This window comes from Acanthochromis polyacanthus, chromosome 1 (genome assembly GCF_021347895.1).
Source record: "Acanthochromis polyacanthus isolate Apoly-LR-REF ecotype Palm Island chromosome 1, KAUST_Apoly_ChrSc, whole genome shotgun sequence".
NCBI classification, from domain to species: Eukaryota; Metazoa; Chordata; class Actinopteri; family Pomacentridae; genus Acanthochromis; species Acanthochromis polyacanthus.
In genome coordinates, this window is record NC_067113.1 from 25,774,866 (window position 1) to 25,796,977 (window position 22,112).

At 41.5% G+C, this 22,112-nt stretch overlaps 2 protein-coding genes across 4 annotated transcripts; one reads left to right on the forward strand and one right to left on the reverse strand.

Moving 5' to 3' along the window:
- The first annotated feature begins 271 nt into the window (after positions 1-271).
- On the forward strand, positions 272-6,426 carry LOC110972616 (E3 ubiquitin-protein ligase MSL2-like). Of its 2 annotated transcripts, none has more exons than XM_022222994.2 (3): positions 272-1,355; positions 2,413-3,809; positions 4,434-6,426. In XM_022222994.2, exons 1-3 carry the CDS (start codon positions 1,214-1,216, stop codon positions 4,734-4,736), a joined length of 1,842 nt encoding a protein of 613 aa, XP_022078686.1. In that variant the 5' UTR covers positions 272-1,213; the 3' UTR covers positions 4,737-6,426. The 2 variants fall into 2 exon arrangements, with proteins under 2 accessions (XP_022078686.1, XP_051807135.1); XM_051951175.1 differs by having other exon boundaries at positions 280-390.
- Positions 6,301-20,357, reverse strand: LOC110972640 (tumor necrosis factor ligand superfamily member 10-like). 2 transcript variants are annotated; one of them, XM_022223014.2, is made up of 6 exons: positions 19,227-20,357; positions 12,686-12,829; positions 12,231-12,273; positions 12,002-12,118; positions 10,522-10,754; positions 6,301-9,305 (listed from the first exon to the last, which is right to left on the reverse strand). In XM_022223014.2, the coding sequence occupies exons 1-6, from the start codon at positions 19,338-19,340 to the stop codon at positions 9,096-9,098; spliced, it is 861 nt and encodes a 286-aa protein (XP_022078706.1). In that variant the 5' UTR covers positions 19,341-20,357; the 3' UTR covers positions 6,301-9,095. The 2 variants fall into 2 exon arrangements, with proteins under 2 accessions (XP_022078706.1, XP_022078699.1); XM_022223007.2 differs by having other exon boundaries at positions 12,231-12,276; positions 19,227-20,355.
- Positions 20,358-22,112: the final 1,755 nt, after the last annotated feature.

Here is a 22,112-nt window from a genome sequence, read left to right on the forward strand (position 1 = left end):
TTCCTGTTTTTTTGTTTTTTGCTCAAAACGAAAAAACGAAAAAACGGCTTGATTTTTTGTTTCTGCTTGTGTCTTTTATAGCCAGGAAACAAACGGATAAAACGTACCTTGTCCGTCCTGTCCGTCCATGTATCGTTGAATTATTCGATCTTATTATGGTATTTTGAGAGAAAAAAAACAAACAAATGTTAAGTATAAAATTTGGTTTATTGATGTAGGGATGTACAGTGAACGAGACCACGAGGACGGCGCTGTGGACATAACGGGAGCCTCTGGTACACCGCGGTAACCAGGGTAACTAGTGGAAGTCTCGCGTGATGATCATGCCTGTCGAGAGGGGTTGATGCAAGGAAAAGTGGAAAATCGAATGATTGATGCATTTGTAAAACGGCAAGTTAGCTATGTTTTGGTCTCCGCTCGTCAAGTATTACAGCAGAAAGTACCCGTATCGTAGGATTTCAGTTTGCAGCTTGCATTTTGCTCCTACATGTGAGGTATAAGCGGCCCTAGCGGGGTTAGTGATACGGTTGAATCTTCGCTAGCTAATTTGGTTAGCCATGCTAACGCTAGCTTGTTAGCTTTGTTTACATCAAGTGCGCGCCTGGGATCTGTTTGCTGATTTCTAGCCAAACAAATTATTCATCTTAGCAGCAGCTCGCTACTCAGTTAAACGTCGATGAGGAGACAGCGTTGGATCGTAAATGGGCTCTATGGCTATCATCGACCGCCTCTTGTGTAAATCGTTTGGCTGATGTAGTAAGCTAACGTTAGCAGCATGATGCTAACCTTTTGATCATGGATCTTTTGATCATTTGATTCAGCGTTCGCCCTTAGACTGCCTTGGGGACAATTCTAAGCTAGGGTCTAATTAGTCCGAATAAACAGAAACTTTAACTGTGATTTGGAAGAGCTTGTCGGTGAAAAGCAGCGACTATGAGCCGGTGATGCTAACTTTAGCTAGCCACCTGCCGAACTAGCTAATGTTGTGCGCGTTTAGCGATAACCGCTTCACCATGGACGCAGTCTCATATTGTGTCTGCTATTAACTCATAATTCCTGCATCGACACACTGGGGTGATTGTTGCACTGCCAGGCCAGTGTAAATTTCCTCCATCACCCTGAGATTTGACTGCCTTTCACTCCGTCTCCTGGAGCTTGCGGCTGGATTTTCCCCCTCGGACTGTGTTTCCCTGAGGCTGTGGAGCCCACCGCTATGAACCCCGTTAGTGCAACCGCTCTGTACGTGTCCGCCAGCCGGGCCGTGCTGCAGTGCGACCCGCGAAAGCCTCACACCTTCGCAGAGATGTACAAGCTACTACCCATCTTCAGACAGTCCCTCGCATGTCTCGTCTGTGGTAAGCATCCTGAAAATAATAGTATTTCATAGCAACACTCAACACGCTTTCGCTGCTGCTTTGTGCCATCTCGCTGCAATATGATCTTATGTTACGTACTAGAAATCGGATCCGTTTTTGCCTAACTTGATGGGGGATTTTCTAAAATGCATGTGTGTTTTGTAACCCTACTATTCAAGTGTCCGTGGGCGAAGCAGTTGACACGATTTGTCGCGCTCACCAGCGTGGTCTCCTTAGCAACCGAGGCCGAGCCCCAGTCATCTGTCCTCTTGACAAGACAGATGACTCCTCTGTTGTTGTGCCTGCTGCACAGCCATGTGTTTCCTATTCATGCTTTATTTACTTGCTGCACTTAGGTTGTGGAATATTAAAGCTGACACGGGCAATATTGACAGAATAAAATATGACAACATTACTGATTACTGCCTATTATGTTGTTGGGCTTTTGCTATGATTTCATGCAAATATGCAATCGCAGTTGCAGGTTTGGTGACGTAAACGGTAGAAATGTGTAATATGAGCTCAAGATTTAGGCAGGCTGGAGTCTATTTTGCTTATTTTGATAAATGGAGACAGAAAAGTTAAGGGAGAAAATTTCCTGGATTGGCAGCAGTTCAAATCCCATCATACTGAGATTGCATTCATTGATTTCTCAACTCTACTTCAAATGCATCAGTTGGTGTATAGAGTTGCAACAAGTATTGCTAAATCGATTAGTTAATTGGTAAAACTACTGAGTGGATATTCTGATATTCTGTCATTGTTTAAAACATGAAACGTCAAGTATCTCTGGTTCCAGGTTCATCCAAATGATAGCTTTCTCTGTTCGGAACAAGATATTTGAAAGCTCTAGGAAATATTCACTCATATTTTCCATTGTATCAAAAAATAATTAGCACTTTAGTTGGTAATAGAGTAATTTTAGCTGCAGCTCTGTCAATAAATGTAACTGTTTCTATAAATCCATAAATCCATATTATAAATAACTCCAGATCAGCTATTTTACTCTGCATTTGTGAATAGCTGATTAACAAGTATATTTCTCTTTTTGTTTTAGGTAAACTGCTCCAGGATCCCATTTCTACAACACACCCGGAGTGTCAGCATTATGTTTGCTTGGGCTGTAAAGGCCAGAAGATGCAGGTCAGGCTATCGTGCAGCCGCTGTAAGGACTACTCCTGCTTCCAGGATAACAAACAGCTCTCTTTACTGGTGCAGTGCTACAGGAAGCTCTGCCTCTATGTAATTCATTCACCATTGCTGCAGTCAATCAACAGCCATGTAGGAGGGTCTCCAGAGGTTATGGCCTTGCTAGAGGAGGTGCTAATGTCACACAAAGAAGAGACGGAGGACCTAAGCCTAGCACAGGAAGATGTGAATCCTTCTGCTCCTGAGTCCCTTACCCCCACAGAGGCACCACCTGTTCCTGCAGAGCTCTCAGCTGTACCCCAGAGCGCCTCCTCTGATCCGCCCTGTTCCAATGGACCGCAAGAATGCAACGGAGAAGTGCTGGAGGACCTAGATCCTTCTTCTCCTGAGCTAGAAGTATGTGAGCTGGTAGAGGAGCAGCCACAGGCAGGCCTGTCTGTATCCAATACTGCTTGTGGTGGCTTGGAACTGAGTCTGACCACTGGACCTTTAGCCCCAACACCAGGCACTGTGTGCTCACTCAGGGATGGGGAATCTAGTAGCAGGGAGCTGGAGGAGGGGGAAGTGTTGCTTCTCAGCGTGGAGGAGGTTTTACAGACATTGGATCCCCTTCAGCCCGGTCGAGACTCTCTTCACACACAAGAAAGGACACACACTCACTCGCACATAGCCACGGACAGAGCTCACACTCAAATGTACATACAGTTGGACACAGCTCACAACTACACGCAGATTCAAACAGGCAGGACTAACATATTGGCAGGCCACGGTGCTCACATACACACATCCTCCTTTGAGCCTCCTCCAACCTCCAAGCCCCCGCCAGTCCGCCTTAACCGTAAACGATCTCGTTCAGAGAGCGACAGAGAAAAGGTGAAACCTCTCCCCATAGCCTCCATCCTGCAGGGCTCCCCCTCAAATGTACACACTCCAAACCCCTCTCACACACTGCACACACAACCACCCACCATAACTGTACCAGCGCACACGTATTCATCGCTGTCAAACGGGGTACCTCCCAAGCCCAATCGCCCTGCGCCGAACCATAATAAAGGTGCCAGGAAGCATGTGGATCCAACCCCTAAGAAGCCCCACGCCAAGGCCCGCTCTGGTGGGGGATCCAAGACGAAGGACCGAAGCAAAGACCAGCGGTTGATGTCGGGCTGTGTTGTTCCCCCAGCACCTGTCAGGCCTCCGTATAAGAAGCCAGTGGAGAAGAAGGGCTGTAAATGTGGCCGGGCCACCCAGAATCCTTCTGTGTTGACCTGCAGGGGGCAGCGCTGTCCCTGCTACTCAAACCGCAAGGTGAGACTAAGGCTGCTCTGTGAATGGGATTTTTTTTATTTTACTGAACACAGGCTAAATTTAGCAAATTAATTAGTATTTCATACAATTTGATTTTGTACAGATTATTGTTATTGTTTTTTGTGTAGTGTAATTGTAAATATTTTTTTTTGCCATAGTAGTTTTTCTTTATTTGAAAAATAGAAAAATGTTTCCAATTGAGCCAATTATTAGAATTCAAATAAAGAAACCACAAGTTGTCAGTTCATTAACTGGACAGTCTTACAGCTTTTATTCTGGAGGGTTTTTATTTGTGCACTGCTTCCACTAGTTTAACATTAACCACCACTTGTTTAGGCAAGTGATGGCATTATTACATCTTGGAGAGGGTCTGGGTTGCCAGCCCACCTGGATCTTTAAAACATGCCAGCTGTGATTTGGAGGCTTTACCATCACTGTATATACAAATTCCAAATCTATATCCCCACACAAACACCTTTTTTATATTAAATGGATGCAATACAATGGTGTTTTTAATTCAATGGCATTCTTTAAGTTACTTGTGATGACAACAGAGAGCCTTTGACAGCTTTTGTACACAGGGCAAATAGAGTAATGTCAGTTATTTTCTCTCGTCCTTGTCAGGCATGCTTGGATTGTATTTGTCGAGGTTGCCAGAACTCCTACATGGCCAACGGTGAGAAGAAGCTGGAGGCCTTCGCTGTGCCAGAGAAGGCCTTAGAACAGACACGACTGACGCTTGGCATCAACCTCACCAGCATCACGGCGGCCGCGGCGCTCCGCAACCCGGCAACCACCAGCATCCGCGCTAACACCCTCCTCAACGTCGCTACAGCTACAGGGACCCCGGTGACCACGGCCTTCCTGTCCCCCAGCCCCCCACAAGAGCCCAACTACGAGGACAGCCTGGAGCTGCTGATTGGATGAGAGGCTGGGACTCCATAAAGAGACAGCTTGGTGCTGATTGAATGTGACAGCTGATCGTTGTGTCTGTCAGACAACCTGTATCTCCCCGGCTGAGGGGAGGCAACCTAAGGCAGCTATAGGTCTGTCCTGTCCTGTAACCTGCTTCTCTTCTGTGTTGGAAAAACGCTGAGTAGTAAGACTAGCATGGGTGTGCCAAAGCCTCCTGTATTGTGCCTGTGTGCCGGTGTGTATTGTTGCCTGTCTGTAGTTAAACACTTATACTCGGTTCCAAGGCTGTTCTGTCCTTCAGAGGTGCTTTTTTTGTGTTCATAGACCGCAGACATACTGTAAGAGGCAATAGAACCCCATACCAGGTTTTGCGTTTGTGTGTGCACAACTATAGATTTTTATTTTTTTTGTTAAGTTTTACATTCGGTGCATGATGACAGCAACTGCATTATCGTCATCATATCAAGGTTACAGCATTTTTCCACAGTTTGAATATTACTCCAAGTATGTTTAAGAAAATGCATAAGTGGTATCAGGACAGCCCTTACTAATCCTTAACTCTGTATGTGCTCACACCTTAATTGTGAATGACTCTCGTGACTAATCTGTGGAGATCATCTGTCTCACACAAGACTGTATGCCTTTTTCTATCTCATTAATTCACTTAATCCAAGTACTGTCGGCTGTTAATGAATTTGTCTTAATGAACTTGACTGATGCAGGCATTGTACAGGCAGCGAGATAATGTCGAAGCACTTGGCTGGCTCCGCGGTTTGTGTGAGTGGGTGTGTTTTTTCTGTGTGCGAGCGTGTGGATGCGCCTGCTGAGATTTACTGTAATGTCAGTGGGGAGGCGGACGGTGGGGTGTAAGCACTTAGTCTGACTGATTGGCCAAATTACAACTAAAACCATTCTTGGTTACCATAGCAATAGGAGCACCAACAAGGAGCCTCCCAGCTCCCGTGCACACACAGTTGTTTACAGTATTGCCATTGTCGACTATAACAGACTGTCTTCAAGTGTACCGTTATGTTTCGATTATGGGATTGTACATGACTCTCTGTGTGTGTATAGATTAACTGAAGCCATAGGTTGTCATTAACAAGACAAAATTATCCTCCATGTGTGCATTTTCCCTCCCCTCCTCCACAGTTGTAGTGTCCCGACTGATCAGAGACCAACTCAGAGACTATTTTTGATACCAAGTGTTTGAGATTTGGTACCACTGTTTTGTTTTTTTTTGTTGTTTTTTTTGTTAAATCACAACGAAGCCCTCCTATTACTCAAGAGGCTGTGTGTTGTCCGTGTTTGTGTTTACTGTCTCAGCTGTAACTACAATATGTTTGTCAGTCCAGTCATGGTGACCAAAAACAGACTGAAAAGCGAGAGAGAGAAAGAGAGAGAGAGAGGACTCAGGCTGACCAAACAAACACCTTGGTTCTCCACTCATAGACCAGGAAGTAGCAGGTGGATTGCAGTGTGATCAGCAAATATGATCTATCTTCCTCTGTGCGTGTGATTGTTTCAAAAATGTATTTCTTTTGGGCATTACTTGAACCCTGATTAGTTTTTGGTATTGTTTTTTTTTTTTTAATGTAAAAACTCTTGTTTGAGGAGTGACTATTATTGCTGAAACATTCACTGCCATATTACGGAAACATGTAATACAACATGAATTAAATGATAGTTTTTTACTTTTTCAGTTCTGTGTCTTTTTGTGTAGGGGGTGACATTCGAGTCCGGTTTAGTTGTGGGCAGTTTGCATATTTTTACGTTCTGTTCTAGCTGCAGGAGGCCCAACACCAGAGGCAGTTTATTTAATGAGAGATTAAAAATAAGTGAACTCAGCAGTACGTTAAGAGCTGCGATTTAAAAAAAAAGTTAAGCCATTAACAGAGTTGAAACAGCTTAGCTTGGGGGTGTGAAGGTCTGAACTCTTTCATTTAACTGCTGTTGGGGCTTTTCTATGAAAACCACTAATTTCAACCTCATGGTGACGCTAGAGCAGGGGTGTCGAACTCCGTTCCTGGAGGGCCACTATCCTGCATGTTTTAGATGTTTCCCTCTTCCAACACACCTGATTCAAATGATCAGGCTCGTTATCAGGCTTCTGCTGAGCTTGATGATGAGCTGATTATTTGAATCAGGAGTGTTGGAAGAGAGAAACATCTAAAACATGCAGGATAGTGGCCCTCCAGGAACTGAGTTTGACACCCCTGCACTAGAGGAAAAAGGATCAAAGGTAAAGCTGTGTCAAACCGTTCAGAATTTTCTATATTTGTGCATGAGTTTGACTTAAAGCATTATCACACTAGTCCTAAAAGTAAACAACACTAAAACTATACACTTGATCTCAATTTATTGAGGAAAATGGTCCGATACTACACATCTGTGAGTGGAAAAAGTACGTAAGCCTGTAGGATAAGCAGTTAAGCTGAAGGTGAGATTAACGTCAGGTGTTTTCAGTCAATGGGATGACAATCAGGTGTGAGAAGAAGCCCTGTTTTTTCAAGATTGATCTTCTCACACGCTAGTTAAAGTGTTTGATGGCACAAACAAAGAAGATTTCAGAGTTATTGATTCTCATCAGGCTGGAAAAGGTTACAAACCCACCTCTAAAGACTTTGGACTCCATCAATTTACAGGTAACTTGAAATGAGAAAGAAACTTAAAATCATTGATACCAACCCCATTGGTGTTTTACCAGCAAAGATCACTCCAATGGCAGGGTAACTTCTAAGCACTTAAAGGTCCTTCTCACTTTCACTAATGCCAGTAAGTGCACCATCAGGAGAACATTGGTGAGCGTGGCAGTGTTGCAATGAGACAACCACTGTTCCACATAAAGAACTTTGCTGACTGTCTGCAGCTTACGAAAGGTCGCATACACAAGCCAGAAGACTTTTGTGGCTGGATGAGACCAAAATGGAACCTTTTTGTTAAAATCAGAAGTGTTATGTTTCGAGCACAGAAGAAGTTTGGGCCTCTTCGGCTGCATATGTGCCAGGACAGCTCGCCATCGCTGATTGAACAATGAATTCTGGATTACACTAGCCAGTCCTAGAGGAAAATGTTAGGAAATCAGTCTGTAAACCGAACCCCAGGAGAAAGTAGGTCATGTAGCCACACAGAGATCCCAAGAACCCAAGTTGCTCTACCATAGAATTGCTAAAGAGGAATTGATGTTTTGGATTGACAAAGTCAAAGTTCTGGCTTTAATCCAAAAGAAATTTGATAGGACCTGAAACGAGGGCTTTAGATGTGGAAATCCACCAAAATCCCAGAGCTGAAGCTGTTCTGTACGGAGAAGTCGACAAACATTTCTCCAAACTGACGTGCAGGACTGATTAACAGTCACCTCAAACATTTAGTCAGTTATTGGGTCTCGCCAGATACCAAAAGCAAGGGTTTACACAATATTTCCACTCTCAGACAGGCAATATTAGATACTTTTACCACAATAAAGGCCCATAGGTATTTTTCCTCGTTTATTGGGTTCTTATCTACTTTTTAGGTGCTGTGGAACATCTGTTGATATTTAGGGCAGATTTTTGCAGAAATATAAGTGTTTGCAGCCTTCCAAGCACCATTGTATTAGGATTTATTGAATGTTTCTATGATTTTTTTTTTTTTTTTTTTTTTTTTTCATGGCAGTTCATTCAGTAGCTGTCAGGGATATTGGTGTCCTGAAGTGACAGAGTATGTGGGCTGTCAGGGTTTGTGTCCATGGCATTCAAAAATATAAAAGGACAAGGTTCATTTTCACTAGTTCTGTGTTTCTCCTCAAGATCATCACAATCTGTGTGATGCACAATGAGGAAATTCAACCATAGGTACTGTAAACAACAAGAAGCTTCATTCATAATCCTGAACACGCAAGAGCTTGTCCTATGGCATCTCTTGTACATACTTTTGATAAAAGCCGTGTCACGTGTCCAACACTTCTGGCACTTCCTGGGTATGACAACTCGGCTGTCGACTGTTTCACCTGCAGGCAAAACGGATACTTGAATAGAAGGCGGCAACATTTAATCTGCGTCTGTTGTGCAGCTCCGAATGATCTCCGAGTGCTCCACAGAATCCACGTTTGCTGTCATACAGTGCATTCAGTTCAACGGCCTCAAAAACAGAATTAATATCCTGTGTGGGTTTGAACTGCAGTCAGTTATTAGGTCACTGCTGGACCACCAAATGCCTCCTCGTCCTCGCTATTTTGGCCACTCGGAGTGTCCCACTGCAGCTCTGTGGTCCAGAAGAAGTCCTTTTTGCTTTCCTCGCTCCTTCTTTCTTCTTGTACCTTCAGACACCCGCTCATCTTATCAAGCAAACGCCTGACATTTGTGTCCACTTTGTCTGTCCAGGACGCCTCCTTTATCCCACCAGGAAAGCCCCAAAGTAGCTCGCCCTCCCGTCCATCTCCATGGTGCTGGCGTTGCTAACGGTGATGAAGAGGCGGTCTGCAGGCTGTAGAAAGGCGCTTCCAGCCTGATGCAGAGAGAAGAGTCCAGGCTCCTGCCCCCGAGGCCAGCAGACACTTCGGGAAGATTTCATCAGCAAGATGGGAACCGTGTAGGAGCTCATCTGTGGGCCACATGATAAAAACAAGGTCAGAACTTTCAACAGAAATGCATTACATTATGTAACATAACATTGATTTAGAGGCGTTGCATCTTTCTAATGCCATCTGAAATGAATAACTTCATTGTGTCTATTCAAGGACACTGACATTTTAGGTTTTGAGAGTTGGCTTTCATTCACTGGTAGGAGTAATCAAGAATTCTTTACACTCAGTAAATAGACTGGATTCATCCCCTCTTGTCCCATGTCATTATCTTACACTTCTATTCAGTTTTTCATTATCCTGTCAATGGCAAGCGATGCATCCATCTTCTAAAAAAAATATTATATTACTTCTATCTTAAATATGTCAAGCATACACAACGTACTTAAAAAAAAAACAGCAAATCAATCTTAAATGAAGGAAAAGAATTAACTTGACATGGAGGCTGCGGTAAAAATGTCTAGAAAATTTTATTGTACAATTTATCGACAGAAAAAAAAATATAACAGTTGTAAACTTTCAGATTTCTACGTTCACTTAAACCAACTTGCACACATACATCAATGTCATCCAGGCTAGATATGGAACCAAAAATGCACTTTTTAAGGTTTTCTCCTGTTATTTCTCAGAAAACAAATGACACGTCCACGGTACCAATGTTTGTTTCTGTTACTCTATGGCAGACATTAAACTGGTGCAGTTTTTCTAATGAAACTATGACATATCCCATGACATTGATGAACAAAGTTGGTTAGATTATGATACCTGGACTGGATGTAAAATTTCTTTGATTGCAGTTTTTGACAGAGCTCAAATGTGTTTTAACTTGATCTGTCCTTTGTACTTTATTTAGTAGTTATGAGGGCTCAAAAATGCTGGAAGAAGTGACGCAAGTATAAAATTTAAAAATTTCGAGGGCCTGTAGCTCTAAAAGTGTTCATAAAATGAAAGTAAAATTTTGCATGGAGCCACTAAATAGAGAAAAGTTGTTGTGCATAAAATTTCAGTTGATTCTGAGGGAGATGGGTTGGAACTTTTTTTTTTTTTTTTTTTTTTCCCAGATTTTGTTGAGTTTGTATGGAATAACCCTTTTTTTTTTTTTTTTTTTTTTTAATTTCCTTGACTCAAAAGGTTCCGAAGCAGTTTTAATCCCAACTCTAACTACACCACACTTTAACAGCATAAACTGAAACATTAAATGAAAAACTAATAACAATTCAAAGAAAAAAGCCTCACCTTCTTGTAGATGTACTGGACAAGCTCAGTTCCTTCCTCGTCCTTTGCGTCCCCCTCCAGCTCCCCCGAAGAGGGGAGTCTGAAGTAGGTCTGGGCGTAGATGTAGTAGAGTCCTGCTCTGGGCACCAGCAGCTCTCCTTCCCTTAGCTCCATGTTCTGCAGGAAGGACAGACCTCTCTGACCCTGCCACACTCTGATACGCTCCCCCAGGTAGCCCCTGCTGCTCCGCGAGCCTGCAATGAATGAATAAACATGCAGAAACACATGTACAAAAGGGTTACAGTTATCCACTATGACACAAGATCACATGAGAAGTTTACACAGCTCCTGCTACCTCAAAAAGAAACATTAGTCTGTAAATAGTGTACAGATGTGACCTCAGCTGCTCCTTTTAATAAAAAAAAAAACTGAGGAGGATTTTCAACAAACACCAGATCCCTGTCTTTTTTAAGCCAAACAACACCCTCAGGCAAAGACTGGTCCACCCAAAAGACCCCACACCACACAGCCAGAAGAGCAACCTGGTGTATGCAGTTAAATGTAGCGAGGAATGCTCAGATCTCTACATAGGGGAAACCAAACAGCCACTTAACAAGCGCATGGCTCAACACAGGAGAACCAATTCCTCAGGACAGGATTCGGCAGTCTTCCTTCACCTTAAGGAAGGACGACACTCGTTTCAGGACACCAATGTTCAGATTTTGGACAGGGAGGCAGCATGGAGGCACCAGCTAATCAAGGTTCCTTTAAGTGATGACATCAGGCATGCCTACTATCAAGCATTAACACGATGCATGCATGTGAGTTGTACCTAATGCATGCTGCTCAAAACTCCTCCCAATATATTCAAAACAAGGACACTGACATGATTGGTTAAGCTGATTCATTAATGTATAAGCCACAAAAATTTCAATACAGGTTGTCAGACATGAATGCACATGTACAATTCTTTGCAATGTGGCTTTAAAGAGGAAAAAAAAACACCTGTATTCATGAGTGTCTCAGTAAAATCAAAGCACAACCTAACTGTTATGATGTCTTGTGAACTTTTAACATCTTGCTGCAGTAATATAGAAGTGTGCAACAAATAAGGCTATGTTCGGTTATTCTTTTTCCTTTTTATTTCCACAGTTTCACAATGGTGCAATTGCACAATGGTTTTATTCTAGTAGAGGTTCTATTACGCATATTGTCCCTTTTGGTCTTTATTTTCTTCAATTCCTGGACTAAGAATAACTGAGGCATTGACTCATCCAGAAGACAACAGCAGGACAGTCCGAGTTGTGCAAAAGCAGCTGCACATCCGCAGGTCCTGACAGACATGAGGCATGAGGGGGTAATTGAATCTGAGAGCAGCCTGGGAAGCCTGGAAGCAAATTCCTCACCTGTGGCCCTGGGAAGGTGGGTGAGCAGTGCAGCTAGGTGTTTATTACGCTGACTCTACCCCATCTGCTAAATACGACAATTAAATTATCCTCACTCTCTGCTGCTGGACGCTCCGTGGACGAGACCACACCGGTCACATGCGCGGCAACCTTAGGAAGCGGGACCCCTCGGACCGAAGGGCTCAAGACGGGCAGCATTCCTGTCAGCTTATCTGTGAAAACCCAAACAGATAGGAAAAACACACAGACGGGCATTGTTGGTGGAAAAGGTCATACATAAGCTCATTAGTGGTAATTGACAGACAATAGTGGCATTGTTCTTACTACTCATGGCAGTGGATATCTCCTTCTGGAATCTGTCAGCAATCTTCTGATAGAAGAGGAGGGGAAAAGAGAACGTCAATGGGCCTAAAAGTTCACACTCGTGGGGAAAAAGACAGAGCTAACTACATCAAAATCAGCAACACTGAGTAATTCACCAGAGACCCCATGAATCATTCTGTCCTCACTCTTGTTCAACAAATATGTCATCTTTTTGACCCAATTTGGATGAGTCAGGGTTGTATAGAAGTGTTGCAGAGTTTCCCCTGTTTTCATTCAGTAGTAGATTCTGATTTGAGAACCGCTTTTCTTCTGACGGTGTAGTTAAACTGTGGATGGAACATTCCTGAGAACTCCAAAAGCCACTCAGGAATCTGGGCCCCTGGCCTTTTTAGCATAACAGATAACACAACCAATGAAGCCGGGCCAAGCTGAATGAAACAAAGATAAATCAAAACCTTCTCTATGTGGTGGTGGAGCTGCTGCGTGACCTGCCAGCAGGGATCGCTCTTCTTGTTCTCGGACGCCGGATCCTCGAATTCTGAGTGCAGATCTGCGTTTATGAGGCAGGAGACGCTGCTCCGGGAAAAGCTCTGCTGCATCTGTGCGCAAAGTGTGAAGGAAGTAAAACAATGGAGTTCAGCTGGAACTAATTTAGCCGAGTCTGCAGATTATTTCCTCCGCAAACTGACAAATAGTTATTCTGTCAGGTTGGATCCTTCCAGAGCCAAAAGTCGCTGTCTCACTTAGCCCAAACTAAATATATGTCTTTGTTTTCCATCAATATCTTGTTTCACTTTTACTTTTCCTCCAAATGATTATCGCTCCAGTTACAATGGAAACTTTCTGTGTTTTGACTACGGCCACAGACTATAATGGGCATTATTTTACACAGCACACATTGTGACTTGTCATTGTAGGCAAAGCTCAGGTCTAATTAACAATCAGTCCATTAAACGTCCCAATATGAAATGACAGTGAACCAGAATGCACAATAACGGGACCCACCAAAGAGAACTTTAACCGTAGCAATCTCAAATATGTCTATTTTCATATTTTGTTAGAACCTATTGTGTAAAATGGTGATTGCAGGTGTGTTTATGAACCTCACTTTCATCAGATTCAAACCGTAAATGTGGCCCTTTTTCCTACAAGCTGGCGAGAAGTGATGACAAGTGGCGAGGAATGGAGCATATTTTTAAAATGGAGAGGAAAATGTTTGGCAGCAGGAGGAAAAGTCTCCTTTAACAAAACCTAAGCTGTAAAAAAAAAAGAAGAAAAAAAGAAAAAAAAATGTATACTTGAAAAATGTATTTTTACAGATATTTGAGGTTATTTTATTTAAAAATGGTAAATGTTTTTGGGGAATGTTTTTAGAGATTCTTCCTGTTTTATTAAACTACAGACAACTAGTAAAAATCATAGAAACAAAAGTATTAATTTGCACGTTAACCTCAAAAATCAGGCCAAATTATAAATAATTACATCAGAAATCTGTATTTTCACAAATGCTAAATTGTTGTTCTACAATATTTGACTGTAAATACTCTTATCAAACTAGGGGAAAATATTATTTTGCTGATATTTTCCATTATTTAAAAGCGGTGAATAGTTCTTTAGACAGTTTGTACAGATTCTCCCTGTTTAACAGACAATTGGTAGCCAAAATTGCAAATAATCACATCAGAAATCTGTATTTTTACAGACGATAATTTGTATTATTTTACTGATATCTGGAGTTATTGAAAGAAAAATTACACAAAAGGATTTTTAGTTATTGTACAGCTTCTCTCGGTTTTGTTAAATTAAAGGTAACTAATGTCATGCTGTTAACCTGAAAAAAATCTCCATCAAAAATTTGTATTTCATGAATTTTAAAATCCAAAATATTTGACCATAAAATTACACAATATTAGCTGTAATTAGATAATATTTGTAGTTAATTTATAGATGCGTGAAAGAAAAACTTAATTCACAAGTAATAATCCGTTCTTTCACACTTTGCGACCATAAACTTACTGTTTTACTGTTTCAAACCAGTAAAAAATTAATTATATTACAGACAATTGCTGTTATTTTACAGTTTCTGAATGCTGCAGTATTCCACCTTTTTTATTTTTTTAATGTTTTATTTTCTTCTGGCACCATTTAATACCAGATTATTTTTAGTGTAGTTTGTTGGGTCAGTAATTGTTGAGGAGCTGCCAAACAAACAAACAAAAAAGATATGAATGTGCAGCATTCTGGCTGCTCTCCTACATGTTCTATTGTAATCGCTCATTCTGCTGCAATCTTAGAGACTTTAATACACCTGTTATTTATTACGTGGCATAATTCCTGCCTTGAAAAAATGCCACCAGATGTAAATAGGCGATGGTTGCATCATTTAGGCATGCAAATAATGAGCTGCAGGAATCAAGCTGGGAGAAAACAAGGTTGTGGGCGTCATGTTTATTAATGTTTTTGGAGAGCGCTGGTTTGTCTTCGGAATGTTTCTCATTTTTTTGATGCTGACAGGGAATCTTCAGTCTCACAGGGACCTGAAAACTTTTTTAGGCTACATCTCTCTCTGTATATGGTGTTGACGCAGTCTGACCTTAACTGGCTATAGTTAGCTCAGAATGCAGCAGCTGGCCTCTTCACTGCTACAAAGAAAAACAGCACATTAGCCTGTATTTGGCTCATTTGTACTGGGTAGCAGTGAAACACAGAACTGGGTTTAGAATTTTACGATTTGTTAAACCTAGTCGTTGAGCTCCGATATTTAAATCCATTTTCTGCCCAGAGGTCACTGAAGTCATCACTGGTTACATCTCTCATGCCTCAGAACCAAAGATGACAAGACTTTGTTATTCCAACCAGGCTCCTGTTGCACATTAAATTCTGTTCTACCAAATTAAAAGTGAAGCGTCATCTTTTTTTTTTTTTTTTTTTTTTCCCCCCTTTGCTTTTTAGATCCTCTTGAAGCTGCTGTATTTGTGTGCTTCTTCTTCTTACTCTTTCATATCTATAATTCTGCTTCTTTTTCCCACCTTGGCTATCAGGATCACATGGTTGTCTCACATGTTCACACTTGAGTTTTCTGTGATTCTTATCGCCTTTTACCTGCATTTCTAGGCACAGTTGCATGCCATTAACTTTCACTCCTCTCTCTCAAAGTTTGTGTTTTGTTCTTTCTCTCAAAGTACATCTCTGCAGATATTTCTGGATTATAAGCTGCACAGGTTTGATCCCACCTTCCTGTCTGGTGCTTCTGTTATCGTTTATCTCTGCCATCCTGTTCTGTTTGCCCTTTAACCTCACCCCAACCTGTCCAGGTAGACGCCCGTCCTCCCTGAACCTGGTTCTGCTGGAGGTCTTTTCCTGCTAAAAGGGAGTTCCTCTCCTTGCTCATTGGGAATCTTTGGATTTATTGGGCTTTCCATGTGTATTTTTGTAGGGTTTAAAGCTTTAAATTAGCAAGGTAATTTCTTAATGTACACTACTGGTTCAAAAGTTTGGGGTCAATTAGAAATGTCCTCGTTTTTGAAAGAAAAGCTGCTTTTTTTTTTTTTTAAATGAAGATAACAAATTAATCAAACACAGTCTAGACATTGTTAATGTGCTAAATGACTATTCTAGCTGGAAACTGCTGCTTTTTAACGGAATATCTACATAGGGGTACAGAGGAACATTTCCATTTCTAATGCTACATTGTGTTAGCTAATGGTGTTGAAAAGCTAATAGATGATTAGAAAACCCTTGTGTAATTATGTTAGATGTCTGTGTAGGTTCTCATTCATCTAGGTCATGGTTATCCAAAGTAGTTTAAATCAATCCACTGGACTTTAAGAAAGTTCCTTGAAGATGTTTCACCTCTCATCCAAGAGGCTTCTTCAGTTCTGGTGGTGGTTGGTGTTGCCTCAGCTTTTAAACCTCTGTGAAGTGTTTTCAGGGCTATTATTATTCCAACGACCAATACCAAGACTGGTCTGACTATTCAACAATGGTCATTGTATCGGTGGGGGTCGTTGAAATGCACAGACGTCACTGAGCCCTCATGTGCTGATGGTGGTCATTAACATGAGTCTGCTGAGTAGTTCTTTCAGAGAGTTTTGAAAGGACCTGATGGTAAATTGGTGAAAGATGATGTTGCAGACCATCCCCCCCATTCAGAGATGGCTTCTCTACTTTGACATGGATGGCTTCTTTCACTCCTCTCTCAAACCATCTGTCCTCCCTGTCCAAAATCTGAACATTGGTGTCCTGAAACGAGTGTCCTTCTTCCTTAAGGTGAAGGAAGACTGCGGAATCCTGTCCTGAGGAACTGGCTCTCCTGTGTTGAGCCATGCGCTTGTTAAGTGGCTGTTTGGTTTCCCCTATGTAGAGATCTGAGCATTCCTCGCTGCATTTAACTGCATACACCAGGTTGCTCTTCTGGCTGTGTGGTGTGGGGTCTTTTGGGTGGACCAGTCTTTGCCTGAGGGTGTTGTTTGGCTTAAAAAAGACAGGGATCTGGTGTTTGTTGAAAACCCTCCTCAGTTTTTCAGGCACACCAGACACATATGGGATCACTATATTGCTGTGCCTGCTCTCCTTCTCTTCCATCTTCACTGGGTTGTTCTCCTTTCTGGATCTTGTGTGAGCCTTCACAAAGGTCCAGTCAGGGTCTCCACAAGTTTTCAGTGCCTCTTTCAGGTGTTTGTGTTCTTTTTCCTGGCCTTGGGTACTTGTGGGTAACTTGTCAGCCCTGTGTTGCAGGGTCCTGATGACTCCGAGCTTGTGCTCCAGTGGATGGTGAGAGTCAAAAAGCAGGTACTGGTCTGTGTGTGTTGGTTTCCTGTATGCCTCAACACTCAGACTTCTGTCCTCTTCTATGCAGACCTCACAATCCAAAAAGGGCAAAATGTTGTCCTGTACATCCTCTCTGGTGAACTTGATGTTGCTGTCCACTGAGTTGATGTGTTCAGTGAAAGTTTGCACCTCATGAATTCTAATTGTTAGCACTTGAATAAGTGAGTTTTCATGGAAAACATAAAATTGTCTGGGTGACCCCAAACTTTTAAACGGTAGTGTGAATAACACTGTCAGTTCTTAGCTTTAACATTTGTTAGTCAGATAAATTTGTGCTACAGATAGTATTTCTCTTTTTTGGCCTTAACATTTAAATTGCTCATATAAATTCACACAGTAAATAATACTGTAGGGTCTTAACCTTGATTCACTTATATATCACCAGTTTACAACATATGCCACCTCATAGCACTAAACATGGTAAGGCAGACACCCAACAGAAACCAGGAATATAAAGTTTAAAGGCCCATTATGGTGAAAATTCAAATTTTTATTGTGTTTTTTGGTTGAAAAATGACGAACCATAACCAGTTGGTCTCCCAGCTTTACAGTCCAGTAAAGGCCAATTCACGCTTTATACGGCTGCAAAGGTACACGTGGTTTAAATTTAATTATTTACTCGCGTCCATGAGGGACTATACGCACGACAAGAGTTTAAATTGTGAAAGAGCATAAAACAAATGTTTGGTATAAGGTGAGAGTGTATGAGTTGACTCTCCGTCATCAATTAAAGAGTTGTGATTGAAATAGTCGCGGGTAGAGTTTGGAGAAGCTTTGACTGGTACGTGCTTTCAATCAATGGATCCCAAACGCATTAGGAAATACTAATTTCTCCAGAAATCCTCTGCTGTGTTGACACATGACACACCTCATGAATAATCTGTAACCAGCTGCTTTGTCCTGCATTCAGTATGAGGGGAAATGCAACTCTGCATCACAGACCATACAATAGCTGTGTTCACCGTCCACTTACTGGTCTGCATGTACGGGCACGAATTGGCCAAAGAATCCAATCGCTAATTCAAACACCAGCAGCTAATTGGTTTTCAGTTCATCTAGAACATCCTTAAAACTAGGGGTTATACAGTCATGGTGAAATGAATCACCCTTGTGGAATTTTGAGCTGAAAAATTGCGAAACATACTTTGGGGACATGACATTTGATTAATTTGCTAAAAAAAGGAGGGGGGGGGCACAATATGGGACCTTTAATAGTAAAGCTTGTATAAATTCACAGCATTTGGGTCAAACACTAGTCATATTTCTATACTAGAAAGCAATTTTTGCTCAAAGGCTGTTTAAAATGTGCTATACAAATATCAGAGACAAGAAATCCGACTGCTGGCAATATGATTGAAACCAATACTGTTGACTTCCGTCTTGTCTGTGTTTAGTTATCACTGTAAAGCATATTATAACGTGTTTTTAGACAATGGGTCACTGTTAGATTCAAAACAGACATTTTCCTTTAAAATATAGTAATAACAAAACAAACTCCAAAATGAATTTTCCTCAAAGTAGCAGTTCCTTGAATCAGGTAGTATCACCTGAGGCATTAACTCACTTACCTCTAAAGTGATCATAGGTGTGCATAAGGTGGGTGTTTCCCCGTTACTCAGCCAATCAGAGCTCTAGACTATATCAATCAGCATTATATGGGGGTTTCAGATACATTTCCAATTCATTATAATGTCCACTTCAGTAGGAAACGTGTTACTTTAGGGTGTCACTCCTTTAAGTTCCAACTAATGTCATTTCCTGCCTTTGTTTTCTGTTATCTGCTCGCCCCAACTTTCTCATTGTCCACAAGCAGCAGCAGACATTCCTGCAGTGTTATGTAGGACTTTGACACCTCCTCGTTTCACTAACCTAAATAAAAATCATGTTTTTAAAAAAAAGATTCTTAGCGTGTTTATTTCTCCTGGCACTGCTTGGAGCCTTTTCTTTCCTTTTTTTACTGCCTACGATAAATAGGTCAGTTCAGGTTAATATTTTAATGCCCTCTCTCTGTGTTGTAAAAGACTATTATTTCCTTAATCCTGCTAGGAATGGCATGTCACAACAAAGTTCAGAAACTTCCTTTGAACCATGAAAAGTGTCAGAACGCCTTGTATAATTTGATGCGTTCACTTCCCCATTAATCGCAAGTCAATCCGCAGCGCTTACCGTGCTCAGGACTCTGTTGAAGTACATGAAACTGACCGCAACCGCGATGGTCTGCAGGAGGATCGCAGCCAGTGTGATGAGCCCCAGACACTGCACAGAAACAGAAACGGCCATATCACAGCGTGGAGATCCAGCAGAGTCCACAGGGCAGCGAGAAAACACTTCTAGCAGGCAGGACAAGTCAGATCAAGCTCTGCTGCATTTCTGCTCTGAACAGAAAGAAAGGAGGAGAGAGGGAGGGAGGGAAACAGTGCAGTAGGTGGAGCAGAGAAGAGGTTATGGAGGATTAAAACAGCCTCAAGATGTCACTGTTATTAGATGGAAATGAGCAGGGAACTTTGATACGGCACATGCAACTTCAGGATGCATTCAAGGGCTGTTGGAAATTAGGCGATTATATTTTATGTGGGGAAATAATTGAAAGTAATGCAGAATTGTATTGAAATTGAAGTAATTCAATTTCTGACAAGAAAATCTAATTCAAATTCCGTTTAGGAGTTGCTTTGGGCTTTGAGTCATCTCACAGAGTCTTCAACAATAAATAAATTGGTCACAAATTAATTTTAAAAGCAGCAAAACGTAGGCTGATACAATTCCAGCTTACATTGAAGGAACTCTTGAGGGATAGAGCACCATTTTTCAAAAAAATCAAATCAAACTTTATTTATATAGCACTTTTTATACAAGAAATTGCAATACAAAGTGCTTTACAGATTAAAAACTATTAAAAACAATATCTCACCTTCTACCCGTTCACCCCCCCCCCCCCCGCACTCGCACTCGCACACACAGAACAAAGAAGACACAAAGGAACACTCATACCACCCACGCCCACCCTGCAAACATGCAGAGAAGTGATTGTCATTAAAATAGTTAACATGGGGGCTGGGTACAGACGAACCAGGTGAGGAAACACCACCTGAGAAGCCGCCTGCATCGACAGCGGCAGGTCAGCTACGGCGGCCAGGCACGACACGCGCCCAGAGGACGAGTGGGAGAGACACCCAGACTCCACTCATGCACACACGGCGCCCAGGCCGCCACAGTCGAACACCGCAGTGTATGGGCACCGAAATGTGCCCATACAGTACTAGTCAAAAGTTTGGACACCTTTTCATTCGGTGTTTTTTTTTTTTTTTTTTGTATTGTTTTCTACATTGTAGATTAATACTGAATATCAACACTTTTTGTTTACAACATAATTCCATATATGTATTCTTTTTATAGTTTTGATGACTTCAGCATGAATTTACAACGTACAAAATAATTCAACACAAACCATTGAAATTTTTTTTTGACTGGTAGTGTATATGGGTGCATGATAGAGCCGAGTAAATGGACTTGTTTGTGTCCGTGCGGTGACAAGAAAGCCATTTGATTTGATCAGAGTGAAGCCTAAAAGTCCAAAATCCACCAAAGGTGTTAAACTTGGCTGAGATCCGGTGACTGTGAAGGTCACAACATGCGGTTCCATTCCTTTCATCGAATCATTCAGCGACTCTTCTTGTCCTTTAAGATGAGTGATAAGATAAAATACAAGATAAATTTTGTTGATCTCTCACCGTGGAAATTTACATGCTACACCAGCTTGATACAGATGAGTCAAGAAAGAAGTTGTTACTACAGTACAATAGGGATATAAATAAAAATAATAGAGATATTGTACAAGACATGATGAAATTACATATGGATGTGTACAGATGTGACTTGGTGAATTTACTATCACAGTTTCATGGCATCAGCTTTGAGAACATTAATTTACTCTAATCTCAAGCAGGACAAATAGGTTTGTTGTTGCTGCTGTTTTATCTCTTTATATCATACTCATGGATCTGTACACATACTGTTTGGCATGATGAATTTACATATGAATCTATAAATGTGGGTCATTCCGCCTCAATTTCACAGAATGCCCTTTGCCTGACCACCATCAGTTTGACTGCTTTTTGTTTAAAGCAGTGACTATTAGTTGAGGTGACCATGTGTAAAATCTGGGCTTAGAGGGAACATTAGTTTTTGAGTTAAAAACTCTTAAAGAAGGTGGGGTCATGTGGATTTTTCGCATAGTTTTTTTTTTCTCACCGGTCTGTGGAGCAACGTTTGAAGTGCCATAACTTGAGAAATAATGTAGCTAAAGGACTGAAATTTTGTATGTTTGTCGATATGTGCATGTTGTCTCCCGTGGCACATCCTTGGTTTGATAGAGCAATACAAAGTAATTATGTGATGGTGCACATTTAGTCAAAAAAAATGTGAATGTTTCTGTCTGCTCAGACATTCCACCAACCATGAAATCTCCGTTTTTCCTTGTACGAGACACATTATTTCCCCTGTGACTGGCACCAAAATGAGCTTTAAAAATGTAGATTGTGTTGCCAAATTTTACCAAGTTTTACTCACTGATATACATACTCGCAGACAAAAAATCTGACATATGAAATGGTCAGAGTTGATTTTTGTATTTTTTTTTTATTCTGTGAATTGCAGTGGATTGACTTATATATAACCTGGCAAAGTTACATATGGATATGCACAGGAATGGAAGAAAAACAGAAAAGTAATCATTTAGAACAATTTGCATTGACTAGCAGTGAATCTGCCCTCTTTAGGGTAAACAGAACCTAATTCATACCAGCAAAAGGCCTCTGACAACAAAACAGAGCCACTGGATAGCCTCATTGCAGGGGTTGTGGAAGAATACAGTCAAGGATTTAAACCATGTGTTCGCGTGTGTTGAACGTATCATCACATATGCGACATGAAATGTGCTGATGGTAAACATTCAGGAGGTGGAAAGTCATAATGTATAGACAAGTTTCATGTGCCTCTCCACAAGTGAATTGCTAAAGAAAGTGTGGATAACACTGTTTTTCTGCATGCGTCACT

What these genes read in the sequence shown, in the direction of transcription:
- LOC110972616 (XM_022222994.2), top strand. Translation starts at nt 1,214, where the DNA reads ATGAACCCCGTTAGTGCAACCGCTCTGTACGTGTCCGCCAGCCGGGCC. An exon ending in CCTCGCATGTCTCGTCTGTG is followed by an intron (nt 1,356 to 2,412) that starts GTAAGCATCCTG and finishes TTTTTGTTTTAG; the next exon opens with GTAAACTGCTCCAGGATCCC. An exon ending in CCTGCTACTCAAACCGCAAG is followed by an intron (nt 3,810 to 4,433) that starts GTGAGACTAAGG and finishes CGTCCTTGTCAG; the next exon opens with GCATGCTTGGATTGTATTTG.
- LOC110972640 (XM_022223007.2), bottom strand. Translation starts at nt 19,340, where the DNA reads ATGGCCGTTTCTGTTTCTGTGCAGTGTCTGGGGCTCATCACACTGGCT. An exon ending in TCAACAGAGTCCTGAGCACG is followed by an intron (nt 12,830 to 19,226) that starts GTAAGCGCTGCG and finishes CTTTGCGCACAG; the next exon opens with ATGCAGCAGAGCTTTTCCCG. An exon ending in TCCAGTACATCTACAAGAAG is followed by an intron (nt 9,306 to 10,521) that starts GTGAGGCTTTTT and finishes TGTGGCCCACAG; the next exon opens with ATGAGCTCCTACACGGTTCC.